This window comes from Leptonychotes weddellii, chromosome 9, assembly GCF_054177405.1.
Source record: "Leptonychotes weddellii isolate Sample4059 chromosome 9, ASM5417740v2, whole genome shotgun sequence".
Classification (NCBI taxonomy): Eukaryota; Metazoa; Chordata; class Mammalia; order Carnivora; family Phocidae; genus Leptonychotes; species Leptonychotes weddellii.
The window spans coordinates 125,236,629-125,248,688 of NC_138377.1; the positions used below are offsets into that span (position 1 = coordinate 125,236,629).

The 12,060-nt window shown below is 51.5% G+C and overlaps 1 protein-coding gene across 6 annotated transcripts in view; it reads right to left on the bottom strand.

Moving 5' to 3' along the window:
• ARNT2 (aryl hydrocarbon receptor nuclear translocator 2) overlaps positions 1-12,060 on the bottom strand; it is a 132,311-nt gene that overhangs the window by 48,150 nt on the left and 72,101 nt on the right. For all 6 annotated transcript variants that reach the window (XM_081831792.1, XM_081831791.1, XM_081831788.1 and 3 more), the window contains 3 exons: positions 11,371-11,473; positions 8,980-9,045; positions 8,573-8,658 (listed from right to left, as the gene is read on the bottom strand). In XM_081831792.1, coding sequence (XP_081687918.1) covers positions 8,573-8,658; positions 8,980-9,045; positions 11,371-11,473 — 255 coding nt within the window. The remainder of the gene's footprint in view (positions 1-8,572; positions 8,659-8,979; positions 9,046-11,370; positions 11,474-12,060) is intronic.

The window sequence follows — 12,060 nt, forward strand, 5'->3', positions numbered from 1 at the left end:
GGCATTGCTAGCCCGCTTGCGGCTGGGAACCGGGCTAATGACGGCATACGTGGGTCCTCTGGTGTCTCCTGTGTGTGACAGGCGGCACGTCCTTAGGGTTCTTATAAAAATTAAACGGCGTAATGCACACGGACACTGTTCCTAGAGCCCAGCAGGTGGTGAGCAGTCGCCTACGGAGCTGTGGTCATTATTCAAAGCCCAGGCCCTCACCCACGCTAGTCCTGCGCCGGCAAAGCATTTTTTCAATTAGGACATTCCTATGTCTCCTCCACGTCTGCGTTTCAGCTCGGGTGTTACTCTCTCCTTGCCTGTGGGGCTGTCAACGAGGGCTGGCCACAGCGAGGAGGACAGAGAGGCCAACCCTGCCGCTCCCAGCAGATGGGTTCTCCCCCCTCCACCTGCCTCCCTACCTGTGCCTCTCTGATGACCCGTGACCCCAGGCTCTGCCGGGACCTGCACGCCTGCCTGTCTCCTCCACTGGACTGTGAGCTACGAGGGCAGGACCTGCGCCAGACAAGCCCGGGGTCCCCAGGGCCTTGCAAAGTGCCCGGCCCACGGCTGGACCTCGAGCACCTTCCCTGAAGGAGACAGAAAGGTGGCTTTGCCCTGCCCAGGAGCGAGGAGCCGGAAGATGTCGGCCGCCGATGCTCTGGCCCTGCCGGCTGCCCAGGGGCATCGGACCGAGTGCCCGAGCGGGAGCCGGCACCTGCCGTGCTCGGATGTGCGCATGCGCCTCGGGCAGGACAGGGCGGCCGAGGGTCGAAGAGAGCAGGGATCCAGCCACCGGCTCGAGGGTCAGGGGCCTCAACTCAAGACAAAGCAGCTTTTGGAGATTTTCAAATGAAGGCAAGACACACACATTGTGTTCCACAAGCAAACTGCAAGAAGCGTGGGGATGAGCTCGTGGCCGGGCTGGGCTGTCTGGCGATGGGTCAGCGCTGGCCTGACCACAGCAGATTCTGGCCCAAACCCCCACATCACCTCAGGCCTCTGGCACGCTGTGGCCAAGGCTTACTGACAGCCCAGCGGCAGAGTGAGGGAAAGCACCAGCCACGGAGCCGCCCCCTTGACCACGCGGGCCGGAGGGACGGGCTGCATCGAGTCAGGCTCCCCTCTCCTGGGTCGGACCGTGGCTCTCCTGTGTGGACGCACGGCCCGTTCTCCAGAGATCCCCCCACAACCGGATTATCAGGGGATGGACCAAGCCGGTCAGAGCCCAGTTCCTGGAAGAGAGGCCTGCACGGAGGTGGCTTCTGGCTCAAGGCTGGATGTCCGTCCGAAATGCAGGTAGCAGGGTGATGACAACCAGGTGGGGTCAATAAATACCATCTTCCCAATGTCAAAATTCCCTGTGGACTCTGAACACACCTCACGAGATATAAACTGCAAGCTGTTGCAGGTGACTTCTTCACCCACTTACTGTTGACCGCAGTGTGTCTGTTTCTTCAGACGAAGCAGCTGCAGGATTTGAGGGGACGGTCTGTGGAACCCCACTCTTTCTTCCCGTCCCACCCAAACACTTAAAATGAAACCCATGTAGTGCACGGTGCAGTGAGGGGAACCGGGAAGGCCACCGTGTCACAGATGGGGCTCAGAACACACCGGAGGGTGCGGTGGGGTCAGCGGGCCCCGAGCAGAGGTCTGAGTTCACGGCCAGCCGGCTCCGGAGGAGGCCCACGGGCCACATGCGGGTTGTCCAGGACTCCTTCCTGAGGCCCTTGTCGTCGGCTCCACAAAGTCTGCCTCATCTCCCCTCTAGAGATGTCCAAGGTTGCCTGTGGATATATTTTCGGCAACGTGGGTGCTTAGGACTTCATTCTTTCTAACCACGTTTATAATTAAGGCGAGCAGGGACAGCACTCCTCCAGAACATTCACAAGGCTCCATGCAAGTGGGGGGGGGGTTCGCTGTTCCAGTGCTCCCGTTCCCTGACCTTATCCTAGGGTGAGCATGCCAATGACCTTACTGCAGCCACCTCATCAAGGCCAGATGACTCTCTTCCCTCTTAAAAGACTTCTGGGAAAAGTAGATTGTACAAACGCCTTTGGAAATTCTGGCACGAAATTCTTTCCCATATCCACCCCCTGGTCAACTATTCTTCTGTCTCATTCCTTCTTTCTCTCCTTTCTTCCTTTCATCCATCCGTCCATCTGCCCATCCATCTGTCCAGTCTTCAGGAAATATATACTCTGAGCCAGGTCTGAGCTGAGCTGGGGCCCGGGAATGAATGCACCACGCACTCGGTCCTGAGAGATCTCAATGGGAAGCACAGTGTCACATGTGCTAAGAATGTAGTTATCAACCAAGGAATGGTGTCGCATCAGCCACAGAGCAAGGCGGCATCAGCTGAGTATCCCAGAGGCAGGCTGCACTCATCACGTGTGGATGCAGGCTTGTCTTCCAGAACCTTCACCTTTATAGAAGCACAACAATGAAAGACAACGACAAAACAAAACCAAAACGCAAAAAAAAGATGTAATTTTTGAATTCAGTGCAAACCACTCAATCCGATCGTCTGGAATGGGCTTCAGAAAATTCAGACTGGCTTCTTCTTTTTCTTTTCTTCTCTTTTCTTTTTTTAAGAGACAGTGCGAGCAGGGGGGAGGCACAGAAGGAGAGAGAATCCCAAGCAGACTCCCCACTGAGCATGGAGCCCAATGTGGGGCTTGATGTCACGACCCTGAGATCATGACCTGAGCCGAAATCAAGAGCTGAGGCTTAACCAGCTGACACTCCAGCTGGGGGCCCCCAGACGAACTTCTTTAAAACATCATTTTCTGTGATTATGAAAGTCACGTAAAAGCTGGGCAAACACAGGAGCGAAGAGAGAAGAGAAAAGTAAGGAGCAAGGAGCGCTCTGCTCCACAGGAAGGAGTCATAATGGGTAACACTGTATGTACAATTTATCAATGCACAGATACACTACTCATTTAGGACAAAGCTAAACTTGGGATCACAATGTTTCTGTTGTATAACCTGCTCTTCTTTTTCACACTTCCTAGTACGTTGCTTCATTCTGAAGTAACCTTTGAAAGCATGCCTAGTTTGTGATCATCAGGTATCCCATCAAATAGATGCTCCATGCTGTTTTCAACCAACTCTGTCACTGAAATTTACACTAATTCAATGCTTTTACAATTATAAATAATTCTTAAACATGTAACAGGCATCTCTGATTAATTCCCTGGAATAAATTCCTACAAGTGCAATTCCTGTATGCTGGGGAATGCACATTTTAAAGCATTTGGTAACACTGCCAAATGAGTCTACAGAAAGGTCTGTACTGATTTATAATATTCTGACTGGCAGTACATCAATGTGTGTGTTCTTCTGAACCTTACCAATGCTGCGTATTTTGTCTTTTTTGATTTTTGCCATTTGATAGGTAAGAGAAGACCATATCAAATTATCTTAATTTGCAGTTCTAACAGGGAACTAAATTTTTCCCATCTGCTTAGTGTGTGTATGTATTTATATTTATACATGTTTTTAATACCCTGTTCATATCCTTTGCTCATTTCTCCCAATTGAGTTAAAATCTGCCTTTTGGTAACTTTCCTCTTTCGGTCCAAATTGTGCCTTCTGGAACTATCCTAAGTAAGATTAATTCCTCCTTCCTATGACACCCCCTCAAATACTTCAAGACAGAAATCATGTCTTACTTTCTCCAAGATAAACACCCCCGGCTCCTTCAACCCTTTCTCACTTGGCACAGTTACAAGGCGGTCACCGGGGGCTTCATGCTAAGTCCTGCTGTCCCATCACCTTGTCCACGCAAACACTCACGGGGACAGATCTCAGGCGACTCCAGGAGAGCCTGCCCGGGCCACCTGTGTAGGCTCTGGGTGTAGTCACCGGCCTACACCCTGGGCCTCAGACTCATCTCTTCTGCTCATCCACCAGGATCCTGACTTAGACTCATGATGATCATGGCATTTCTCATGATATTGTAGGCCTGCAGCCCAAATAAAGTGGTCAGAAGGAGAGTACTTGGAGGCCAGAAACAGGATGAGGAATTTGCCTGGTATAATGAGAAGGATTAATGACTTCAGAAGAGGAAGACATTAAGAAAGGGATGGGCTCTTGGAACCAGGGTCCCAAGAGCTGGCTTTGGTGGTACCGACCTGCCCTGGGATGAGCCTCCTCCTCCAGGAAGCTCTCCTGACCTGGGGTCGCTTGGGGTGCGGGTCCCACCCCTTGTCCCCAGGGCTGGTTTCACCACACTCTCCTGCGGTCGTCTGTGCTCGTGCTGGCCCCCCAGCCACATGTCTCTGTGCTCCCCGAGGGATGGGCTCACGTCTGGCACTGGAGAGCCTTGCTCAACAATGGGCACATATCCGGCCATCACGTGTGCTCCGTGAGCTGAGCAGCTGTGGGAGGTCTCTCTCCCGGATGTCCGCACCTTCCAATACAAATCTGGTCTCACAAGGACCTCAGGGGCTCACAGGTTCCCTGGACAACAGACATGAGCGTCCGCGTCAGAGACCAGGTAACCCCACGGCATGACTGGATCGTGTCTGGGGAATACATCAGCTTCCGAGGGCTCTCCCACAGTCGCTGGGGCTGACCAATTCTAGAGCACCGTCAGGACTGTTTCTAGATCTCAGAGCTGAGGTCCAGGCTCTGAACAATGTGAAGGCAGTGCTGCTTTATGAGTTCTTGTCTTGAGTCTAGCCAGGGACCTCGGGCAAGCAGCACCCCAACAATTTTGTGCGTTACGGTTTAAGGAGGAAAAAATATTTATAAATAAAAAATACATAAACTAAAAAATATATACACTTACATGTATATATGTCAAGTTGATACATGTATACATGCAGCCAACATTAAACGCTGCCAACTCCCGGAAACATTAAATCAAACTTCGTGCTATGAACTGTTTACCTCACCTGCCATTACCCGACACAGCACATCTGGATTTCAACACAGATTTACAAGGTATGCTAAAAGGCAAGAACAAAACACAGCCTGAGGAGACAGAGTAAGCAACATTATCAGACTCAGTTATGACACAGACCTTGAGATTACTAGACAGGGAATTTAAAATAACTATAATTACTATGTTAAGAGCTCTAATGGGAGGACAGACAATAGCAAAAACAGATAGCTAATGCAAGCAGAGGGATGGAAACTCCAGGAGGAAAGCAGAAGGAAATGCTACAAATAACAAACACTGTAGAAATGAGGACTGCCTTTGATAGATCGTCAGTAGACTGGACATTGCCAAGGAAAGACTCAGTGAGCTTGAAGACATGTTGATTGAAACTCCCAAAACTAAAATGCAAAGTGAAAAAAAAGAGTGAAAAAAATCCAGAACACTATACCCCCAAACTCACAGTACAATTTCAAATGATATAATGCATGTGCAATCACAATACCAAAGAGAGAAGAAAGAGAATAGAACCAATGGAATATGTGAAGAAACAATGTCTGAGAATTTTTCAAAATTAATGACACCAAACCACAGACACAGGAAACTCAGACATGACCAAGCAGTATAAATAACCAAAAAGCAAAACAAAATGAACTACTGAGGCATGTCATAGAACGACTGAGGTTTTTTTGCAGAAAACCAAAAGACAAAAAAGTCTTGAAAGAAGCCAGAAAATTTAAAAACAAAAACAAAAACAAAAAAGTTCCACACCATCTGTAAAAACACAAGGATAAGAGTTCTGTGGACTTCCCATCAGAAACCATGGACACAAGAAGAGAGAATATTGATTCATTCATTCATTCATTCATTCATTCATTCATCAGCAGGCTCCACGCCCAGCATGGAGCCCAACGTGGGACTCAAACTCACAACTGTGAGATCGAGACCTGAGCTAAGATCAAGAGTCAGATACTTAACCGACTGAGCCACCCAGATGCCCCAAGAAGAGAGAATATTTAAAATGTTGGAGGAAAATAAACACCAACCTAAAATCCTATGTCCAGTAAAATTATCCTTCAAGAGTGAAGGAGAAATAATGACTTTCTGTGAAAAACAAAAATAGAGAGAATTCATCGCCAGCAGAGCTGTCCTGCAAGAAATGTTAAAAGAGGTTTTTCAGGAAGAAGGAAACCATGTGAGTTAGAAACACGGATCCGCATAAAGGAAGAGTGTCAGAGAAAGAATAAATTCAGGTAAAATAAACTTTTTTATTTTTATTATTCTTAATTGAGCTAATATATTTCTGTGTGTTCCGAGTAATAATGGTAACATTATGTGTAGGGTGATGAGGCCCATGACCACGTGGGAGCAGAGCCGCAGGTGACGGAGGGAGGGCGAAGGAAAGACGAGTGACAGGGTCCTTGCACTACTCACAAAGTGGTATAGTATAACAGTGCTTGAAAGTGGATTTACATTAGTTGTAAATGTGTATTTCACACTTAGGGCAAACAATAAAGATATATATATTTTTAAAGATTTTATTTATTCTAGAGAGAGAGAGAGGGCGAGCAGGGGGAGGGGCAGATGGAGAGAGAGAATCTCTAGCAGACTCCCCGCTGAGCACGGAGCCTGACGTGGGGCTCGGATTTCATGACCTTGAGATCATGACCTGAGCCGAAATCAAGAGTCGAACGCTCAACCAACTGAGCCACCTAGGTCCCCCAATAAATATATTTTTAAAGAAACCCATAATTGATATGCTAAGATAGGAGAGAATATGAAATCCTATCAAATGTTCAATGAAAACTAGAGAAGGCGGAGAGGGGGGAAAAGAAAAGAACAAATACAATGAATAGAAAAGACGCTAAGCGTTAATCAAAGTATATCAATAATCACATTAAATGTGAATGGTTTAAACACACCAATTAAAAGGCAGATTGTCAGAGTGGGTAAAAACACTAGACCCAATGACATGTTGTCTACAAGGAACTCACTGTAAATATGACGACACAGTTAGGCCAGGAGCAGAAGGATGGAGAAAAACATACCATGCTAATACTAATCCAAAGAACACTGGAGTGGCTGTATTATTTTCAGACAAAGTAGAATTCAGAGCAAGGAAACTTATCAGGGATAAGGAAGGGCATTACATAACGACAAAGGGGTCAATTCTCCGAGAAGACACAAAAATCCTCAATGTGTATGAACCAAACAACAGAGCATCAAGAGATCGGAGGCAAACAAGGGCAAAACTACCAGAAGGAGAAGGCAAATCCTGTCTCTGTTATAGTTGGAGACTTCAACGCCCCTCCCTCAGGGACTGATACATTGAACAGGTAAATAATAAGGACACAGTTGTCCTTTTTTTTTTTTTTTAAAGATTTTATTTATTTGACAGAGACAGAGACAGCGAGAGCAGGAACACAAGCAGGGGGAGTGGGAGAGGGAGAAGCAGGCTCCCCACTGAGCAGGGAGCCCGATGCGGGGCTCGATCCCAGGACCCCGGGATCATGACCTGAGCCGAAGGCAGACGCTTAACCAACTGAGCCACCCAGGTGCCCAAGGACACAGTTGTCCTTAACAGCATTATCGATCAACCTGATCTTACAGACACTTAACAAATACTCAACAGCAGAATCACAACGTTCTCCAGCAGGCTGGAACATTCCTGGAGGCAGACCACCTTCCGGGCCACCAAGTGTACACAGATAGCCCAACTCTGCATATATTCTTTGGCTTAAGAGACAGACTGAGCTATAATTCACACACACAGACTGTGCTGTCGTCAAGTGCACAGTTCAGTGGTTTTTCAGACTGTGGAGTCGTGCAATCTCTACTGCTATCTGATTTCAGAACATCTGTGTCACCTTGAAAAGAAACGCTGTACTCACAGTCATTCCCCGGCAGCCGGAAACCACAAATCTACTTTCTGTAGGGAAAGATTTGCCGTGTCTGGATATTGCACATAAATGGAATCAGATCACATGCTGCCTGTGTGTCTGCCTTCTTTGGCCTAGCATGACGTTTTCCAGGGTCACCAATATGGTGGCATCGATCCCTGACTGGCTGGATAACATTTCGTTGTACGGATACTCCACTTTTCATTTATCCTTCGTCAGCTGATGCACACATTCGGCTGCTTCCACACTCTGGTCACTAACAGGGCTGTGAACGTTCACGTGCATGTTTCTCTGCAGACAAATGCTTTGGGTTCTCCTGAGCGCACCTAGGAGTGGGACTCCTCCGTCATAGGGCAGCTCTACGTCTAACACCGTGAGAACCGTCCATCCGGTTCCTCAACCAGCTGCACCATTTTACATTCCCACCAGCGCCGCTGAGGGTTGCCAAGGTCTCCACATCCTCACCAGCACCCGCGGCTGTCCGTCTGTCTGTCTGAACCATCCCAGTGAGTGTCGGAGGTATCATCTGAAATGCCACCATGATTTCACCCAGGGCTCTGAATGACAGAACTCAGAAATGGCTGAGGCTCCCACCACCCTTGCAGGATTGCTCTTTGCAGAAACCTTCGCTTCAAGAAGCAGGAGTTTTTCCATTTACAAAGATTATTATGTTCTAGCCACAAAGAAAAATAAGAATATCTTACTGCCTCTTTCCATAGGATTACATCCCTAGCGGGAAAGCAGTGTTAGGTGAGAAGAGCGCCTGACGCCCTTGGGATGAATATGTAGCCTCACTTACCTGCCGGGGGCCACGCCTTGATGTACCCCGTGCAGTGGACCACAGCATACTGGGCCTCCCCTTCTTTCACGGGACCAAGGCCGTTCCTAAAGAAAGAGCGCTCGTGAGACGGCTCTCAGCCCCTGGCGGGAAGGCAAGGTCACCGATGGGTCCTCTCTGATCTAAGCTCCTGGGGTCGCGCCTGCCTTGTGGGTTTGAACGTTGCCTTCCCCCCAGCCTGCTTTCCCTCCTGCGAAGCTGCACCCAGCTCCCCTCCCCACTCAGCCCTGCAGCCCCAGCCCGGATGTGCGCACCACACGCCCCTCCCTGCACTCGGCCCCTCTTCAGGTCCCGCCACCCCCCCAGCTCGGCACACTTAGGCTTTCTAGCAGCGTGGCCCCAAACACACGTCAGAAAAGCCTACTGACCTGAACCTTTTCCTCATGGTGGTTATTCTGTTTAGAGGGAGGTGATCCAAAGGAGCGTTTCCACACCTGAGATTCGAGAAATCATTACAGTGAGTAAAGACCCAAGTTTATGAAGCCCGGAGTGTTGCAGTCAGAAAGGTGGGTCTGATCTGATGCTCACACACCGATCCGGGTGAGCCCAACAGCCGGTTCCCTTCCAAAGTGTCGAAGCGGGCTTGCGCGCCCGGGGACCTGGATCGTCCCTGAAGGCCAGGGCAGTGCGACCCACCGGGCAATGCTCGGGGCCCAGCCCGGAGGCTGGAGACACAGAAGGACTCCAGGGGATCCTGGCCACGCTCCAAGCTGCAGACTCATGTCTGTGGCACTGGGCGGCTTTTGGGAAAGCAGGGAAGTGGGGGATGACCGCGGTAGCGTCTCTTCATGCCTCAGCAGAGACAGCAACTCAAAACACATGGTGCCCGCTGGTGACAAGAAACATCTTCTCGGGCTTGGGCTGCAGTCGTGGGACCCTGCCTCCCACCTGCCCCGTTCCGCTGGAGAGTAACAGGGCCGCCACGGCCCCTGATGGCAAAGGGCAGAGTGGGGACAGAGGGCAGAGTGGCCTTTCCAAGGGTCCTTCCAGGGAGGCCAGGCCACTCTGGGGGGGCCCTTCCCGCCTCTCTCCTCCATGGCCCCCCAGGCTCTGAACAGCCTGGTCTGCACCGTGGCCAGAGCTGGTAGCCACTTGGTCTACCCCGCCTCACGTGGGCTCCCTGTTCCCAACTCCATGACAGCTAACGCCCTGGATGTCTTCCTACCCAAGACAGCCAAGGTAAGGGTCCAACTGTCCTCTGAGCCCTGGGGCCGCTGCCGGCACACGCGCGTCCCCCCAGCAGGGCCAGTGCAGGACCCCGCCGCCTGGGCGAGCTCGCCCGGCTCTCAGCATCTTCCTAAAACTAACCCACTTTATTTGGGGGGAAGGTCGTGCGCTCGGCAGATGAGAGTGCCACCCGCCTCACAGGTGCATCCGGGTCATGTGGCGCCACCTGGGCGGTGCCCCCCGGAGCCCCCAGGGCAGGGAGGGGGCTGCCTGAGTTGTCGTGATGGGGCAGTGCTCACGGCATGGAGGCTACTGGCAGATGCTCCCGGGGAGGGCGTTCTCGGGGGGATGGCTTGGGGCTGCTGGCGTGGGTGTGCTCTGCTGACCCGCGTGTCGTGCCAATGGCCTCCCATCTCATTCGGGGTAAAAGCTGGTGTCTTATGACTATCGGACGTCCCAACCTTACTGACGACCGTTCCCCTCACCACGCCTGGTTCACTCTGCTCCACGAGAGTGGCCTTCTGGTTCCTTGAGCATGACGAGAACATCCCTGCCTCAGGGCCTTTGCACCTGCTGTTCCCTCTACCTGGTGTTTTCTTTCCCCAGACAGGCCCAGGTCTCCACTCAAAATGTCACCGTATCAATGGGAGCTCCCCTCATCTACCTACAAACTAACACATAAACTAGTAACTCCTACTCCTTCCCAGTCCTTCTTCCATTCGTTTCGTTTTCCTCAACAGCACTCACCACCATCGGGCATTTCAAGTATCTACATGGTACTTCCGTCTCCCTGACTGAAGTGATGCTCTAGACGCTCGGGGGTTTTGTTTGCTTTATTCCGTGCTGAGCCCTGGCACCTTGGCAACCACCTGGCGCAGGCAGGCCCGCAACATAAATGTGTCGAATAACTGAACGAATGAATGAGAACCATCACCTCGTTTTAGAGCCTCCAGAATCCCACACACCAGGCAGACTCCCTGTCAGGCGCCTCCCGCCCGCTCCTGACAGGGCCTCGGGGTATAGGACGGTCTCAGCTGGACGTGAAGTCTCAAAACCCCAGTTCTTTCCTCTCCAGGGACAGAAACTTCTCTAATTACCCCCAAGGTCAGTCACTCCTGCATGTCCTCAGCAGCCATGTGCCAGCCACACTCTGCTGCAGGCCACGGGGGCTCAGGGAGGCTAACTCGGGGCACTCGCAGAACCGAGATATTTACACTGAGAACATCAATCGACAGTATCAAACTTAAATTCTAATTAAAATGTATGATTTGGCACAGGAAACCCAAAACTATGAAACCGACCGATCTTACATAAACTATGTTGAGAAATGCGGAGCCTGGAGGGCTTGAAGAACCGGTAGAAAGTTGAGACCTAGGGGACAGGGGAAGCCAACCCGGGAGTGGGCAGAACGCAGCGGGAAGTCAGGCAAAGTGCGACGGGAGGATGAGGGACGAGGGTCCACCCAGACGGACCGCGGGGGCTGCAGGCTCGCAGGCCACAGCTGGGACCCCGATGTGGGGCAGCAGCAGAGCCCATGGCAGGACAGAAGGAGTGGACCACCCACAGCCACGGCCCCTCGGCACCCCACACACCTCATCCTGCAGATGAAGGACCTCCGTGAGCCCATGCACATCCTCATGGAAGACTGCTGCCCCTCTTTCTTGACCGTCCCCGTCTTCAGGTCCAGGATCCGGCCTAAGTGAGAGAGGGACACAGGTGTAAGCCTCTGCCTTCGATGGGGGTGCGGGGTCGGGGCGGGGGGAGAGCTTTCTCCAAACACTCTGCAAATGAGGACAGACAGGGCTGCGCAAATTGTTTCTTGGATCCCCAGCATTCTGTCTGGGAACACGCGGAGCCACAAAATCCATATGGTTCTAAATGCCCCGTCTTCTTCGGAGGGCTGTCTACACCTGCTGTTCCCGCCACCGTCTGGAGTGATTCCAAGTCGGTTTCTCCCCATCACTTCATGGAGACAGCATTTGCCAAAGTTGCCAGAAACTTCCTTGCTGCTGATCCCAACACCCACTTTCCTTGGTCTCCGCTCCTCTCCTCCCTCCCCTCACCCCTCAGCGACCTCAGCTGGGCCACTGAGTCTCCTCCCCCTGGGCACCCCGACCAATTTTACCCACTCCAGGGATGGCGGCCTGGATGACACTGATAATCCCGTGCACACGCCTCTAGCACCACCCCTCCATCCCCCCGGCCCCCGACCATCACCAGCACCTCCCACTCCTCCCCAACGTCCCCAAATGCACCGCCATCCACACGCAAGTCAAGCTCGG